The 16,906-nt window shown below is 40.8% G+C and overlaps 1 protein-coding gene across 2 annotated transcripts in view; it reads left to right on the plus strand.

Moving 5' to 3' along the window:
- Window positions 1-955: 955 nt before the first annotated feature.
- Window positions 956-16,906, plus strand: part of PDE4DIP (phosphodiesterase 4D interacting protein) — a 276,664-nt gene continuing 260,713 nt past the window's right edge. Inside the window, exon 1 of one of the 2 annotated variants that reach the window (XM_072644546.1) lies at window positions 956-1,299. In XM_072644546.1, the coding sequence (XP_072500647.1) occupies window positions 1,076-1,299 (224 nt within the window). In that variant the 5' untranslated portion in view covers window positions 956-1,075. The remainder of the gene's footprint in view (window positions 1,300-16,906) is intronic. The other variant, XM_072644554.1, reaches the window with a different exon arrangement.

A 16,906-nucleotide genomic window follows, 5' to 3' on the forward strand; every position in this document is an offset into this window, starting at 1 on the left:
GTGAGGAAGAGATTGAAGCAGTTAGTTAAAAAGAGGTTTCAGAGTAGTGAGAAGGGATAGATGGAAAAAGAGACATGAAGATGCTGAGAAAAGAATGAAATAGAGAGAAAGGCTGGGATAAAAGATATGGGGGTGCCTGGTTTAGAGGGTGACTGCATGGGAAGAAAAAGAGCTAAGATTGAACCTAGAGGAAGAGTCAGGAGACTGGTATTGAGAAAACCTTATTCAGGGTGTGACTGTTGGAGGAAATGAGAAGTTATGGTAGATTTTCTATGGAGGCTTTAGGAGACTAGAAGAGAATCACAAGATGAGGAGATGTGGAAGGAGTAATTAATGCTCAAGAGAACATTTAAACGGGGGAAGAGAAGAGGTAGCTATGAAAGAACAATTCATGCCATGGGCAGTCACAGTAGGGGACCTGAACTCCCATGGCACAGCTCAAAGTTCCTGATACTTCCTAGGACCTGAGAGGAGACAGAGGACAGATGGAAAGTAGGAGGGCATGACAGTGGGTACCAGGAGGAGGATGCCATAACATTAAGTTCTTAGAACAGGTGAAAAAGTGCCAGGACCACCAAGGGGAGGAAGCACCCCATAATGATGACACATCCATGTTGATGCCCCCTCCCCCTCCACGATGGTATCCTGAGGCAAAGCCCCAGTACTTCAGGCTAATCAGGGTTCAGGGAAGGAAAGGGGGAATCTGCCCACACTAGTAAAATCGAAGCTCCTAAGAGAAAGCTATGAAGATGTATAGTTGGGGAGGGGGAGTGTTAGAGGAAGCTGAGAGGAGCTAAAAATAGGGGGTAACGTTTGCGGGTTAAGGCTGAATGGAGGTTGGAGAGGCCTCGAGGAGGCAGGAAGGGGGCAGGGAGCTAGGTCTGGGCGGGGCAGGTGGCAGAGGGAGGGGTGAGAGGAGCTCGGGCTGAGCTGTCCCGGGCTGCGCTGGAGGGAGCCCAGGCTTGTCATTGCGAGTCCTAAGGATTCTCTCCCTCTTCTGACTCCGTACGGGAGCCGCCCGCGGAGGCAGGGAGGTGAAGGGCAGGGGACGCAGAGGAGACCTGGAGCCCTGCCCATGAAGAGGTCGAACAGAGGAGCTTGCTGCTGCTGCTGCCGGGCATCCCGCCGGGCGCACTATGCTCCCTACTGCCCGGGGGACGCTGCCCAGGCATCGGCCCTGGCGTCGCATCCCCGGTGGGAGCGAGAGGGGAGAGCCCAGGACTGGAGCTGGGCGGCGGCCGCAGAGGAGGAGGAGGAGGCGGCGGCGGCGGCTTTGGCAGCGGCCCCTCCGCGGAAAAGGTGCGTGCCTAGGGCATGGGGGGAGGGAAGACCCGGAGGCCGAGGTGCCCGAGATTAGGATAATGGTGCTAGGCTTGCGCAGGGATGGCGAGCTGAATCTCCGCCCGAGATGGAGATGGGGGGCGCAGATTTGGAACCGCCTAGGGAGAGAGAATGCGAGGACGGGGTGGGTACTGCGAGCAAAGGATGAGCCATGGAGAGATACTGAGCGCAGGGCATGAGCAGCCTAGGGGAGTCGGAGGAGATATAGAGGCTGGCTTGGGCAGGATTTGACCCTAGGCGGGATTAGCCTCCCTCTTCAACCTTCAGCTGCTGAAACTGGCAGGATGGGCAAGGTTGAGGTTGAACCAGTGGAACGATGCCCAAGGAAAAGACTGGCAGGAAAGGCAGGGGCACGTGGGATCGAGTACCGAGACTCGATGTAGAAGATCGAAAATGTATGTGTGGAAAGAGTTGAAAGAGTGTAGCTGTCCCTTTTGGAATTTCTCATTGGGATGGCTAAGGTGGAAACAATAGCCCCTCTTGGGTACCGAGACTCCTCACCAGTGTCTGTAAGAACAGCAAATTGAGCTAGGGCCAAAACTGAGTGAATCTGCTAGCTGGTGGGCAGGCTGGTGCACTGCAAACGCACCAGCTAATCCTAACGCTTCTGGTGCTCTTTGTTCGACCATGGGTGCTTGTTAGGCGGATCCCCTCCGCGGGCACCGGCTGGGGTTCAAAGAAGAGACGAATGACTTGTAGGGAATGTTGCTTCTTGCTCAGTAAGTATTTCCGTTTATAATAAGGAATGCCACCCATTCCCGTTAATCAACAAGAGTAATTGGCATCTAGGCCTAGCTCTACTATTAACTAGCTATGCAAGCTTGGACAAGTCACTTTCTTCATCTTGAAAAGTAAAGGGCGTAATCTCAACTGTCCTTTCCATATCTAAATCTCAACAACTAAATATTTATTAGACCCTTATCCTGTGCTCAGGGCTTAGACCTTTTAAATGAACAGTGCAGCCCAACACCCAGAACTCTACTTATCCTTTACTTTCTACTTTTAAGCTGTAAGGGATGCTTGATAAGACCCACATAGACATTTTTTTAAAAAAACCTTTCAGTTTGTTGCTTAAGAAAGTGATCAGTGAAACAAATGAGTTTTAAAAAATTTACATTTCGATTGACTTTTTCATAGAATTCAAATTCTTCAAATGAACTATGGTTGAAAGAAAAAAGTTAGCTGATACTTTGAAAATACATATGCATGTGTATACATGTATATATACGTATATAGGCATGATTAGTTACTGGAATCTTTTTTTTTTGTTAATCTCAGGAAGCATAAAAATTTCATGAATATCACTAAAGGCTATTTGTTATCCTGCCATTTAATTAAAGTGAGTAACCAGAAATATGCTTTTTCCTAATTATTTTTTCTCTCAAGCACTAGCAATTTTTGAAGAATTTGAAATTTTCATCTAATATGCATTAGGAAGTATTTCCTAGGACCATTTAGATTCTAAGGGGAAAAGTTGAATGACAAAAAAGGATATCTGATCAAGTACACACATTTTTAAGGTTTCTTGAGTATCCTGGAATATATATTTTTAATCTTGAAAGAAATACTGGAAGTGTAATTTTAAAAGTTAGAATACAAGAGACATAAGATTAAATAGGCAAAATTGGAAGATAGAATACTGGCTTTAGAACTGATAATAATACTTCTATCCACCTGTCTACCAAATTGCATAACTAATTCCCAGTTTAGGTCAATGGCTGCGTAGAACATGTAACTCTTCATCTTAAGGTCATGTTCCAAATTGGTGGTATGGCATTTTGGGGAGGCAACATTGAACAGTTCTGTGAGTATGGAATCTGGCATCAAAGGATTGGGTTCAAATTTGGACTGTGCCACTTACTATCATTATGACCTTAGGGAAATCACTATCTCTCTGAGCCTGCAAAATTTGGGTGTTGGTACAGATGATCTCCAAGTTTCTTTTTCCTCTTACCTCCTTTCATGGAAGTTAGTTTGGTGATGGAAAGTATGATGGGTTTAGTGTCAGGGTATCTGGGTTCACATCCTTCCTCTGCCATTTGCTCCCTGTGAAACCATGGACAAATCACAAGCCATCAGTTTCCTCATCTATAAAAGGTGGGGGAGGTGTTGAGCTACATGAATACTGAGCTCTATTAAATTACTTCTGAAGTCCCCTCCAGTTAATCTGTGATTTTTTGTACTAGTTTAGTTATAAAGATTCCTAGTTCTTTTGGTAGCAAACTGCATGGTAGAGCTATGTAAATCTTATACACTTCAAGGTGTCATTAAAAAGATGAAACAAAGATCTTGAAATGACTTATTTCTCCATTCTTTAACAGTTACTTTTTCATACAGAATTGAAACATATTATTTATGAAATATGTATTAATGAAAATATATATATTTATGAAATGTTTTGTTCATGTCCAACTCTTCATGATTCCATTTGGGGTTTGCTTGGCAAAGATCCTGGAGTGGCTTGCCATTTCCTTCTCCAGTTCATTTTACAAATGAGGAAACTGAGGCAAATAGGGTGAAGTGACTTGTCCAGGGTCACACAGCTAGTAAGCGTCTGAGGCCAGATTTGAACTCTGGTCTTCCTGACATGAGGTCCAGTGCTCCATGCAGGAACCGCCTAGATGCTTCAGTAGTAATTCACTAAACATGAAGAGGTATGTACTATTAATGTCTGTTTGTATGTGCATATTTCTGATTACCTATTTTCATTGAAGGATGGGGTAACAGTACTTAATGAATTTTGCAAAACTTATTCATGAATTTCTTGTTATTTCACCAAAAAGGCATTAATAGCATAAAATAGGGATAATAATTGCAGCTACCTCAGGGTTGTTTCAAGCATCAAATGAAATAACATTTGTATAAACCTTAGGACAGTGCCTGGCTCATAGTAGGCATTTAGAAAATGTTTGTTTCCTTTCTTCTTTCCTACTTCAATATCTAAGTTTAGTCTTTTAAAATGTTAACTCTACTAGTAAAAGGAAAAACAATGCAGAGTATCCACACTAACAGATTATTCAAAAATAATTTACATGAATTTTTTGAATGGATCATATGATATTTATAAGGATCACATTTACTTTTCTATTTCTTAGGCTAGCAATAAAATCTCTTTCCATTTCCTAAACATGTAACAGCTGATAACCCAGAAGTCTCCTGGGTGGCAGTGTAGGAGTAAAAATTTGACCTGAATAATCTACAGATTCACACTATGGGGGGAAGGGAAGTGTCAAAGATTTTCCATCCTTTGAAATGCTCTTGAATCTTCCCTAATCCATGAATTGAGAAATCATGTTGCTGAGAGGGGCTGTCCGTAGTAACCCCAATTGTACTGGTGACTTAAACTGGACTAGATGGGAGTTGAGAGTTCATTTGTAGAACCATATGTAGAATTGTAGACCATGAGGGCTGGAGAAGGACCTTAGGGATCACCTAGCTTAGCCAACTTTCTCTTCCAAAGGAGAGTATGGTGGCTCAGAGAGGTAAATTAGCTACACTAGGCTCACTCAACTATTTAGTTGTTAATGGGGTGAGAACCAGGACTTTATCTACCTTCTAAATCTCTGTTTGATGTCACCTTACCTACTGGTGGTTATTGATTTGGGCTTGTGGGTGCCCTACAAGGGGTACTTACATATTTCACAATGATTCATCTTCACCAGTTTTCCATCTTCGAGAATAATTCCTTTCCTGCCCCTTCCCTCCATTTTGTTCATAAGGAAGAAATGAGAAAATGTGTCTCCTTCCGTGTTCAGGCTCTATTGTTGTACCTAGCATTGCACTGACTGCCAGTCTCATGTTCGTTTTGCTGAAGTGCCTTTTTTTTGTTTCTTTGTTACTGTGGCTGTTCACTGGCTAGGGTAGAATGGAACGATATTTTCATAAATGAAGGTGATGGACAAAACAAAAGATATCAATAATGTTTTTAAAATTTAAACTGGATTTCTTTTCATTTTCTTTTTTAAGTTTGAGGAAAATTTCATGTTTGTGAATTAGCTTCGTCCCAATCAAAAGGTCATTAACTCTTGCATATTGAGTTCTATAACCTAAAACTATATTTTTTTGGATTTGTCTTTAAACTCAAGTGATTTAAAAAAAACTGTTTGAAGGTCAATGCAGGGAAATTCATGTGATATAAAAGAAAAGGTTCTGAAAGTGTACAACAATAACCCTGTTCTCTTGTGACTGTGAAAATGAAGCATTGGGTACCTTCTTTGCATATTCACCATGGATTTTCAAGCCAACCATCTTCATGGGAATGTACAAAAAGGTAGGAGAATGTTATATTTTCAGGTTTGTGAAAGAATGAGGGCATTGTATGCTTCAGGACAGAATTTGCAACAATGTTCAGATAGACAAAGAATTATAATAAACCATTAGGCACATGCACACACACACACACACAAGCAACCAGACATGTGTGTACAACAACATTTGCACACATAATCATAGAATATCTTCCAACTCCAGTTCAGGGGAGCAGACCTAGAGAAAAAGCAGAAATTTTCACAATAAATTCTTTCGCACATAGGTTGCAGACAGAAGCGATAACATATTTTAGCAACATCCTAATTACCAAAAATATTGTTGCATATTCCATCTGCTGAAGTCCATATTGCTAGGTAAGCCTTAACTCCAAAACCTCAAAGTATTCTGCTCTGAATTCATAACCTTAATATTAATGAGAATCTTTTCCTGCTGCATTTATTTTTAGAAGAAAACAAAAAAAAAATGACCTTGCTAGTGATTAAGTGGGCTTTCTTTGAAGAATATGCCCAGTATGATGGGCAGAATGATTTAGTGATAGTTCTGCTTCTCATTCCTTTAATTTCATTATAAAATTCAATTCAGTTTAATTCAATTCAGCAAACATACATTCAGTGTTTATTTGGTGCTATTAGGTGCCAGGCACGTGCTAAGAGCTGCGGATAACAAAGACAAAAATAAAATAAGTATCTGCCCTTGAGGAGCTTATATTCTTTGGGGGAGGGGAGGAGAGGAAATATATGTAAACGTATGCACATATAGCTATATATACACATCCATGTTATATATATACATATATATGTATATATATGTGTGTGCATCTACGTATATATGTTTCTGTATATCTACCTATGAAGGGCAGCTAGGTGACACAATGGATAAAATGATGGGCCTAGAGTCAGGAAGACTCATCTTCCTAAGTTCAAATCTGGCCTCAGACATTTACTAGCTGTGTGACCCTAGGTAAGTGACTTAACCCTGTCTGCCTCAGTTTCCTCTTCTGTAAAATGAGTTGGAGAAGGAACTAGCAAACCACACCAATGTCTTTGCCCAGAAAACCCCAAATGGGGTCAACAATAGTCGGGCATGACTGAAAAAAATGACTGAACAACAACAAATCTATCTTATCTATCAATATATTCAGCCCTAATCTTTCCTCTGAGTCTAGGCCTGTGTTACCAATTGACTCTCAGACATTTTGAATTGAATGTCTTTATCTCAAACTCAACACATCCAAAATGAATTCATTACTCTTCTCCCATAACCTATTTTCTATTTCCATCAAAGATATCCTCATCCTTCTGGTTACCCAGATTTGTGACCTTAAAGTCATCCCAGCCCCCTTATTCTCCCTCACCTCACTAATTCAATTAATGGGGCAGCTAGGTGGTGCAGTGGATAGAGCACCAGTGCAGGAGTCAGGAGGACCTGAGTTCAAGTCTCACCTCAGACACTTGACACTCACTAGCTGTGTGACCTCTGGCAAGTTACTTAACCCCAATTGCCTCATCCTAGCTCATCTCCAGTCATCCTGATGAATATCTGGTCACTGGATTCAGATGGCTCTGGAGGAGAAGTGAGGCTGGTGACCTGCACAGCCCTCTCTCACTTAAAACAAAGTCAAGTGCAAATCATGTCATCATTTGGCATGGTCTTCTTCGGCAACTAAGGACACACACTTAAAGGCAGCATGACAATGGGCTTGAAGCAATAATAATAATAATAATTGGCATCTATAGGGAACTTGAGACATTAAATGACTGGCTCAGGGTCACCCAGCTAGGGAGTGTCTGAAGCAAGACTTGCACTAAATTTTTCCTGATTCAAAATCCTTGGTTGCATCTACTCCATCCCTCAACTGCCTCTGTAAACAAGAAAATTGTTATTCAGTCATTTTATAGTGATCCTATTTGGGGTTTTCTTGGTAGAGATACTGGAGTGATTTGCCATTTCCTTCTCCAGCTCATTTGACAGATGAGGAAACTGAGGCAAACAGGGTAAAGTGAGTTGGCCAGGGTCTCACAGCTAGTATGTAACTGAGGCTGGATTTGAACATAGGAAGACTCTAGGACTGGCACTCTTTCTGCTGTGCCACCTAGGCCTGGGTTCAAATGCATCTTCAGACAATAGTTGTAAGATCCTGGGCAAATCACTTAACTCTTCTGTGCCTCAGTTTCCTATTCTGTTGTTGTGGTTGTTCCTCCTTCATTCTGAAAGAGGATCAGTGACATCAGGAAGATGATGCTTTGGCTTGCAAGTGAATTGGATGTAAGTAAGGCAGAGTGGTACAGTCATCATTCTCGCTCTCTCCTTGACACAGGTCAGGACTGCTGGCGATGGCCCCAGATGCAGTGGGAGATGTTGACCTTTTTAAGCTAAATCTTTGCTAGGTCTGGGTTTGTCTGAAGCAATGCCCATTCAGTAATGAAAGACTAGGTAAGAACTGAAAATGAGGGTGTTGGACTCAGCTTTCAAGATCACTTTTAGCTCTAAATCTATGATTCTGTGATTGCCCTCCTTCCAAGCAGATGCCAGTTCTTAAAACTGTTGCCAAGGTATGAGTTTTCAGTAGGTATGAGATTTTATTCTATTTTCATTTTTAAAAATATTTCTTTCTTCCTCTAGAGTGTCATAAGAAATGCCTATTAAGTCAGTCAGCGGTATCTTTTCGTAACATAGCTATGAAACAACTCATTGACTTTCGATTTGCCCAGTTGTTTTGGATGTTGTCCAGATGTCTTGGATGTTGTCCGGATGGTTATCAAAATTTGCAAGGGTTGCATAGGTTCTGCTAAGAAAAATGCTTCTGTTTTTCAGCTACTGCCCAAAGGCTCCCTATATCCTTGCACGTAGTGCTTAATAAATGTTTGACTGTGTGACAATGGTCAAGTTACATAACCTTTGGACCTCAGTTTCCTCATCTGTAAAATGGGAATAATAAAACCTGTAGTATCTATCTCATAGGGTTGTCATGAGGCTCAAATGAGATAATGTATATAATAGTCCTTTTCAAACATAAAAGTGCTGTACGGATATCATTTATTATTATATTTCTCTTTAGTATATAGCAATAAATCATTAAAAGCCTGAAATATGTGCTCTTTTCAAGGAACAGAGCAAGAAATAATGAAAAATAACTCAGTCCTTTTCTACAGTCTAGACTGTGTGGTTGCTATTCCAATTCAGAGAAGAAAGGGGGTGGCAGCAAAAAATAAACAAAAAACCAAAACCAAAACCGCCAGAGGGAGACACCAGTGAGCTGGGTCTTTGCTCCTGCTTGTGGAAGAAAGGGTATTAACAAATGATGTGTCATGTGGTGCCTTGGCCTCTGCTCTGGCTCACTGATAATTTTTCAAATCCTGTACTAAAAGCTCACAATTATTAAATGCTTTAAGGTTTGCAAAGTATGTATTTATGTATGTCAGGTAACACAGTGAATGGCGTATTACACCTGGAGTCAGAAGGACCTGACTTCAAATCCTGCCTCAGACACTTAGCTGTGTGTTACTTAACCTTTTTTAGCTCCAGTTTCTTCATCTGTGTAATAGGGATGATAATATAGTTTCTACCTCCCAGTGTTGTTGTGAGGATAAAGCAAGATCATAATTGCAGAATGTTTTTCAAATATTAAAGCTTTATTATCATGTCATATCATATAATCCTTATGACAAATCTAAGAGTTAGGCATCATTATAATCTCCATTTTATAAATGAGGAAACTGAGGCACCAAGTGACTTGGTGGGAGTGCCATAGCTAGTAAGTGTCTGAGGCTGGATTTGAACTCAGGTCTATGCAGACTCCCAGTCCAGCACTCTCCCATGTACTATCTAGTAGCTTATATTCTAGTACAAGGGTGGGAAACCCATGGCCTCAAGGCCTTCTAAGCCCTCAACTGAGGCCCCAAATTTGGATTCAGTCAAAGGGCCACACTTGAGGACCTAGAGGGCCACATGTGGCCTTGAGGCTGCAGATCCCTCCCTGAGCCCCCTCCCCTCTTCCAGCATCTTCTCCGAAGCTGATCACCATTGTGATTAGGCTTTCCAGGTCTCATACTCTGGATAGTTCAGAATGGTGGGTAAAATCGTTCTCTTTGTCTCACTTCATGACTGTCCAGAATGTGTCATTAAAAGTAATAAGTAAAAGTTCATAGTGAAGTAGAGTCAGTATGGTGTCATCAGTTCCTTTATTGTGTGTGTTTGTCCTTCGTTGCCAAAGAAAGACCATGCCATCAGAGAAATGATGACATGATTTGCACTTGACTTTGTTTTAAGTGAGAGAGGGCTGTGCAGGTCACCAGCCTCACTTCTCCTCCAGAGCCATCTGAATCCAGTGACCAGATATTCATCAGGATGACTGGAGATGAGTCAGGATGAGGCAATTGGGGTTAAGTGACTTGCCCAAGGTCGCATAGCTAGTGAGTGTCAAGTGTCTGAGGTGAGATTTGAACTCAGGTCCTCCTGACTCCTGCACTGGTGCTCTATCCACTGCACCACCTAGCTTCCCCTAACAAACTATTTGTTAAAGTTTTTAACGCTTGTGGGATAGATGGAGAGAGGTGGGAGATATGATGGCACAATGAGCTCTACCCAGAACTAAATGCATGCAACCAATTATAGTTATTAATGGCTCAATGTTCAATTAAAAGACAGTTTCCAATGGAATATCCAAGTGATCTGTGCTCCGTCCTGGGCTATTAACAATTATATCAATGACTTGGTTAAAGATATATATGACATGCTCATTAAATGGGCAAATGACCCAAAGCTAGGAAGCAGTAGGTAACATACTTGAGGACAGGTTCAGGACTCTCGAGGACATTGACAAGCTTGAACATTTGGGATCAATCTAATAAGATGAAATTCAATAGATATAAATGTAGAGTCTAACAGCAATCACACTGGCATACCCAGGATGGCTGCTAGCATAGGTTCTTAGATCTGCTTTACCAGGAAAGATAGCTGCTTAAGGAACCAACAAATCTTTTTAAATTATATTTACTAGTTCAGGGGAAAAGTCAACACCCTGAACTTCAGAGAAAATATAAGCAGAGAAATAAAGACCACCAGACAGGGCTCTACTGCCTGAATCAAAGCAATATTGCTATATACTTTACATATGTCCCTGGACATACATCTGAGCAGTTGGAGGTCTGAACATATGACTACTGAGAGTCTCAACCAGGCAATCACAAGGTCCTTCTCATAAATGAGCTCCCAAAGCAAAACCTCTCCTCAGAGTATATATACTCTTCTCAGAGCCAGAAGGAATCACAATGCTCCTGACTCAGTGCCTAATTAGAAATTAGCAAAAGGCATGAAAGCCTTGAAGCAAGCAAGCCTCCCCCTAAATAAGCTTCCCTTAATGGGCTCCACAAGAGGCCTATTAATGGGCAGGAAAGATCTTAAATCTCATTAACTTTATACCTACCTGCTCAGACATACTTTTAAAGTTAATCTGAATTATTAACACTTTTCTTAAGTAAGCCTGAATAATTGACAAAACAATAAATCAAGGCCTGATTTGTACCATTTGCAATTTGTGGGGTATAAATGCTCATACTCTGCCTGTAGTACTTATATCATATGGATCAGTTGGAATAGCTACAACGTGTCTTGAAAGTCTTAATGTGATTTTTAAGCTTCTGTGACTTTTTACATAATTTATATAAAGCTTAAGAGTTGAAGCTTTTGTGGCTTGAAACTGTACTAAGACCTCTGGGACACACTGTAAAGCACTTCATTAACCTTGGATTGATATGTGAAGTCAGCTGTTACTCTTTTTTCTTCCCTAGTGTGACCACATCTAGAATATTGCATGTAGTTCTGGCAAGCACATTTTGGGAAGGACCTGAAGTGTTTGAATATAACCAGAAACCAAATTATTCAGACTCTTCAGAGAAGGCTGACCAGAGCAATGAGGGGATTTTACACCATGACATAGGATGTACAGTTAAAGAAATGAATCACTTAATGTTTTGGGGTCCATGTTCCTGCACCTTTAAAACAAGATTGTTTGGACCAGAAGGTCTCTAAGGGCACTTCTAGATTTAAACTTGTGATTCTGTGAACTGAGATTTAGATTGGAAAGGAAAGACTGCTCTATTTGAAATGTCAAACATTTGGAAAATCAAATATTTGCCACTGTCCTGTGACTTAGGCTTGACTCCAGTCAGTCGGTCAACAAACAAGCATTTATTAAGTACCTACTATGTGCAAGGCCCTGTGCTAAGTGCTGGGGATAAAAAGAAAGGCACAAAAAATCCCTGCCCTCAAGGAATTCCCATTCTAATGCTGGAGACAACATGCAAACATCTATGTGCAAAAAAAGAGATTGACAGGAGGTAATCCTGTATGTTGGAACCGTCAATTTCAGAGAGAAAGGAACTAGCATTGCAGGGAAAGACTTCTTGTAAAATGTGGAATTTTAGCTGAGATTTGAAGGAAGCCAGGAGGTAGAGATGAAGAGGGAGAGTATTCCAGGAATGAGGGATGGCAGGTGAAAATGCAGAGTTGGGAGATGGAGAGGATCCTTGGAGGATAGTAAGGAGGTCAGTGCCACTGGACTTCAGAGTACCATGTATGGAGGAGAGGAAAGTAGAAGAAGACTGGAAAGAGAGGTAGGGGCCAGACAGGAAGGGCTGTAAAAATCAAACAGAAGGTTTTCTATTTGATCCTAGAGATAATAAGGAGCCATTGGAGTTTACTGAAAGAGGGTGGAGGCAATGAGGGCCAAATCGAAATTATGTAATATAAATTTGTAGGGAACTCAGCAATTTTGAAATTCTTTCCCAGCTTTTTATAGCAGCATGGGAAGCAAAAGAAACAAATTCTAGGAGTAATCCAGGGGTGGGCTTAGTGGGGCAAAATCAGCAGTATGATGAGGGGCCAAAGGTCTCAGGAGTAGAGTTAATATGAAATTGAACTGATTCACCAAGAGATCCAGGCAGGGAAGGAGAAAAGTATAGACTGTGCAGGGGTGACAGCCTGAGAAAGAACTGAGTCGTGGAAGAACTGGAGGTTGTGGTGATCACAGAGAACAGGGCTAGAAGTTGTAAGGAATGATAATGCAAAGATGGAAAATATTATAACCAGATAAAGGCATTTCAGATTCATGAATATAATATGGAACGATTGTAAGATTAAGTATATAACTATCTCTCTGTGTAACTGAGGAATAAATCATGGGAAATAAGTAAATTGAGGAACTGGGAAGTTAAGAGTGTTTTAAGCATATCAATATGTAGGTTGAAGTCCCCTAGTAGGAAGGCAGGAGTTGGGAAGGGGAGAAAGACCAGAAACCAGGCACTCAACTTACTAAGAAAGGAGAATGACCTAGGAGTTGGTAGATAACAGCTACCAGAATTCTGACTGGGTAATAAATATGGATTGAATGAATCTTAAAGGAAAAGAGGTCACTGAATGATAGTGGTAGAGGGAGTGTCTGAAAGTGGCAATGGGGAACAAGGAATATTCTAATCCCCTAGTCAGTGATTCTAGGTTATGAGTAAGTACTACTGGTGTTAGAAATGTGGACAGGGATGCTGTGTCATCAGGAGAAGGCTAGGTCTCAATGAGTGTCAGAACTTGAAAGGAGTGAGAAAGAAAACAGTTTACGATGAAAACAAGTTTGTTGCCTATGGAGCAGGAATTCCAGAGAGCATTGTAGAAAGAGTTGGTAGATCTGGATTGGGATGGTAGGGAGAATTGGTTGAGGGGGATCGGAATAAGAGAACAGGAATTGGGGGACATGGAATACGGTTTGTACAATGACAGTGGGGGGGTTCAGAATCCTTGGGAAGGAATAAATACAACAAGGAGGTAGCATGTTTACCTTTGAGGAATGAGTTCAAGCAGATCATAGGCAGCCAGTGTGGAGTTGAGGCAGGCTAGAGTAAGCTAGTACTGGAGAGTAAACAGTATGGCTGAGCTTTCTCATGACATGAAGGTTCCAGTCAGTCAGGGACTCACCAATTATGAGTCAGCCTCAGGTTGTCACCCTAGGATGCCAGGTGGCTGGTGTGCAGAGAGAACCAAAGAGTGGAAACTGTAGGGAAGCAAATTTTAGCTCAGCAGAAGGACAGACTTCCTAACAATTAGAACTAATAGTCTTAGGATGAATTGCTATGATGGGATGAATTCCTGGGAACTGGAAATATTCCTTTCAATTATACTGTAGAGGATAGGATGGGTATTAAGAAGGAGCTGGACTAGATGATATAATAAAGTTCCCTTTAATACAAAGAACCTATGAATAACTTTTTATAGAAGTTACCTGGCAGATACTTGGGTCCCAGGTACCCATGCCTGTTTTTTTAAAAGAATAAAAACAAAAGATAATTGCACATGAAACTGCAAATATATTATGTATAACTTGCTATTCCTTTAGCAAGTTTTTCCTTTTTTTTCTTCCCTCCCCATCTCCCACCCTAGAGATATCTACCATTAGACACACACACACACACACACACGAAATGTATACATATAAATAATCATTCTATATAGACTTCTATTTATCAGTTCTTTCTCTTGATGCAGATAGTGTTTTCCTTCATAGGTCCTTTGTAGTTCATTTTACCCATGCCTTTTCCCTCACCTCTCCCCTTATCATCTCAGATCTGCTGATGAGTTACATATTCAAATCCTAAAACAAATACCTCTCACAGGTCCTCAAATATGATCAGAAGGGTTATTTACATGACTCCTCCATGATGGACTTGGAAAGATGAGATAGAGATAGAGTGTAATATACACTTCTATTTACATTTTCACTCTAGGACCATGGAGGCAAGAGTTCATCACTCTTTCTGACTTGTTATTATCACCTTTTTGTTGATCTCTAGGGCCAGAAGTAGAAGGAATAGTTTTGTTACATGCTACTTCATCCACACCTGCTTTGAACGATAAAAATGTTCATTGAAAATGTGGGGATGGAACTTTTAAATGGGCTAATGGAACTTACTATTTTAAGGGATCCTCTAGTGATCATTTTTTAATGCTTATAATTGTCCCCTAATTCATTGATGGATTTATCAAGGTTTTCGTGTCTTGGTTTGCTTCAATCAGAGTATAACTCTATTAATCTTGTACTACTTCCCCCTTTGTGTTCAAGAAATATCTAAGTTTGTGTAATATAGTCATAGTGCCCAGAAGGAAGAAGGACATAGTCAAATTATCTTCTGACTCAGGCAGATCATATGTTAGGTACTGTATTAAATTCCAGGCACCACATTTAAGGAAGAATACTGACAATCTAGAAACTAAAAAAAAAAGGAAACCAGGATGCTGAGAGAACTGGAGACAGTGATGATGATGATGATGATGATGATGATGATGATGATGATGATGATGATGACAATGATAGCAACAAACATTCATATACCACTTACTATGTGCCAGGCACTACAGTAAGCACTTTACAATTATTATGACAACAACCCTGGAGGTAGGCACTATTGTTATCCTCATTTTACAAACAAGGAAACCGAGGCAAGCAGAGTTGCTTAGGGTCACCCATCTAGTAAATGTCTAAGGCCATTTTTAAATTCAGGTCTTCTTGGCTCTAAGCCCAGCACTCCATGCACCATGGCACCAACTAGCTACCATAGGAAGATCAGCTGGAGGAATAATGTTTAAGACTGAAGGCTTAAGAACTGATATAGGCAACAAAAGATTCTCCTCTTTCTCATCTACCTCTCTATAATTTCTACCCATTGCTCCTAGTTCTGCTCTCTGGGGGCCAGATTAACTTGATGTTAGGGAAACTTTTCCCTTATTGGAGATGTTCCAAAGTGGAATAGGCTGCTTTAGAGGACAATGAGTTCCATGTCACTGGAGGTATCCATGGGAAGACTAGAAAAACCACTTTCCAGGGCTACGGTAGAAGAGATTTCCATTCATCTGTGAGTTGGCTGGATGATCTTGAGAGCCCCTTTCAATTCTGTGATTCTGAGGAAAAGAAAACCTGCCAAGGTCCATTACCCTTGTAACCTTTGACCAGTCCTCTGGTGAGAATATGGAAGCGCTCAGGAGGTGTTCTCAAAGATGCAGCTGCTGTTGAATTTGTGATGGGGCCATAACTGCTCTTTGCAGTGCTATCCGCCTGACATCTCAGGTAGTCTGCTGCAGCACCACCTGACACTTTCCTTCCCTAAGGACACAAAGTACACAGTGGAACATAAATAAACACAGAGGAAAAGTCACTCAGGAAATACCAGACCTCCTCCACCATTCTCTGCTCCCTTGCTGCACCCACAACCCTGCTTGAACCATAAAGAGGTCTCACCTGGCTCTAATCCATCAGTAAGACAGTCTGCTCTGTGGTTTCAGCATAAAGGCCAACTTAGGGACACCAGCTCAGATGTTCTCAACCCCACAAGCATTTATTAATAGTCTATAATATGGAAGACACTATAGGATAAATCCTGGGGTTACAAAGGCAAAAAGTAAGACAAATTTATAAGAATAAAGCCATTCCCCAACTGATTGATGGTTGACGGACATAAACTAGCATTTTTCAAAGGTAGAAAGTAAAACTATAGCCACATGAACAAAAATGCTCCAAATCACTAGTGATTAGAGAAATGAAAATTAAGGTGATTCTGAGGCTCTACTTAATACCTATCAAACTGGTAAAATTGACCAAAAAAAGAAAATGACCAATGTTGTCAGGTCTGTGGGAAAACAGGAACACTGATGCACCTTTGATGGAGCTGTGAATTGATCCAATCTTTTTGGAAAGCAAATAGGAGTTATATCCCAAAAGTTGCTAAGCTGCATGCCCTTTGACCTAGACATACCACTTATTAGGCCTACACACCAAAGGGATCAAACAAAAAAGAAAAGGCCCTTTATGTACAAAAATATTTGTAGCTCCTTTTTTTTTTATAGTGGTAATTCAAAACTAGAGGGTCCCTATCAATTGGGGAATGGCTGAAAAATTTATGGTACATTAATATAATGGAATATCATTGGATGAAGTGTATGGTTTCAGAGATACCCAAGAAGACTTGTTTGAATTGATTCAGAATGAATTGAGCAAAACCAGGAGAATAATTTATACCAAAATGTTAATACTGTGAAGAACTCTGAAACATTTTAGAATCCTGATAAACTCTAAGTCCAGAGAACTGAGGATGGAGAATGTTCCCTACCTCATAGTAGAGAGATGCTAGAGAAAGGATAGACTAATATACAGAATTAGAAACACATTTTTGGATATGGCCAATGTGGGAATTTGCTATGCTTGACTATGCTTTTGTGATATAAAGGTTTTGTATTTATGTGTGTATATATATGTATA

Source organism: Notamacropus eugenii, chromosome 2 (genome assembly GCF_028372415.1).
Source record: "Notamacropus eugenii isolate mMacEug1 chromosome 2, mMacEug1.pri_v2, whole genome shotgun sequence".
NCBI classification, from domain to species: Eukaryota; Metazoa; Chordata; class Mammalia; order Diprotodontia; family Macropodidae; genus Notamacropus; species Notamacropus eugenii.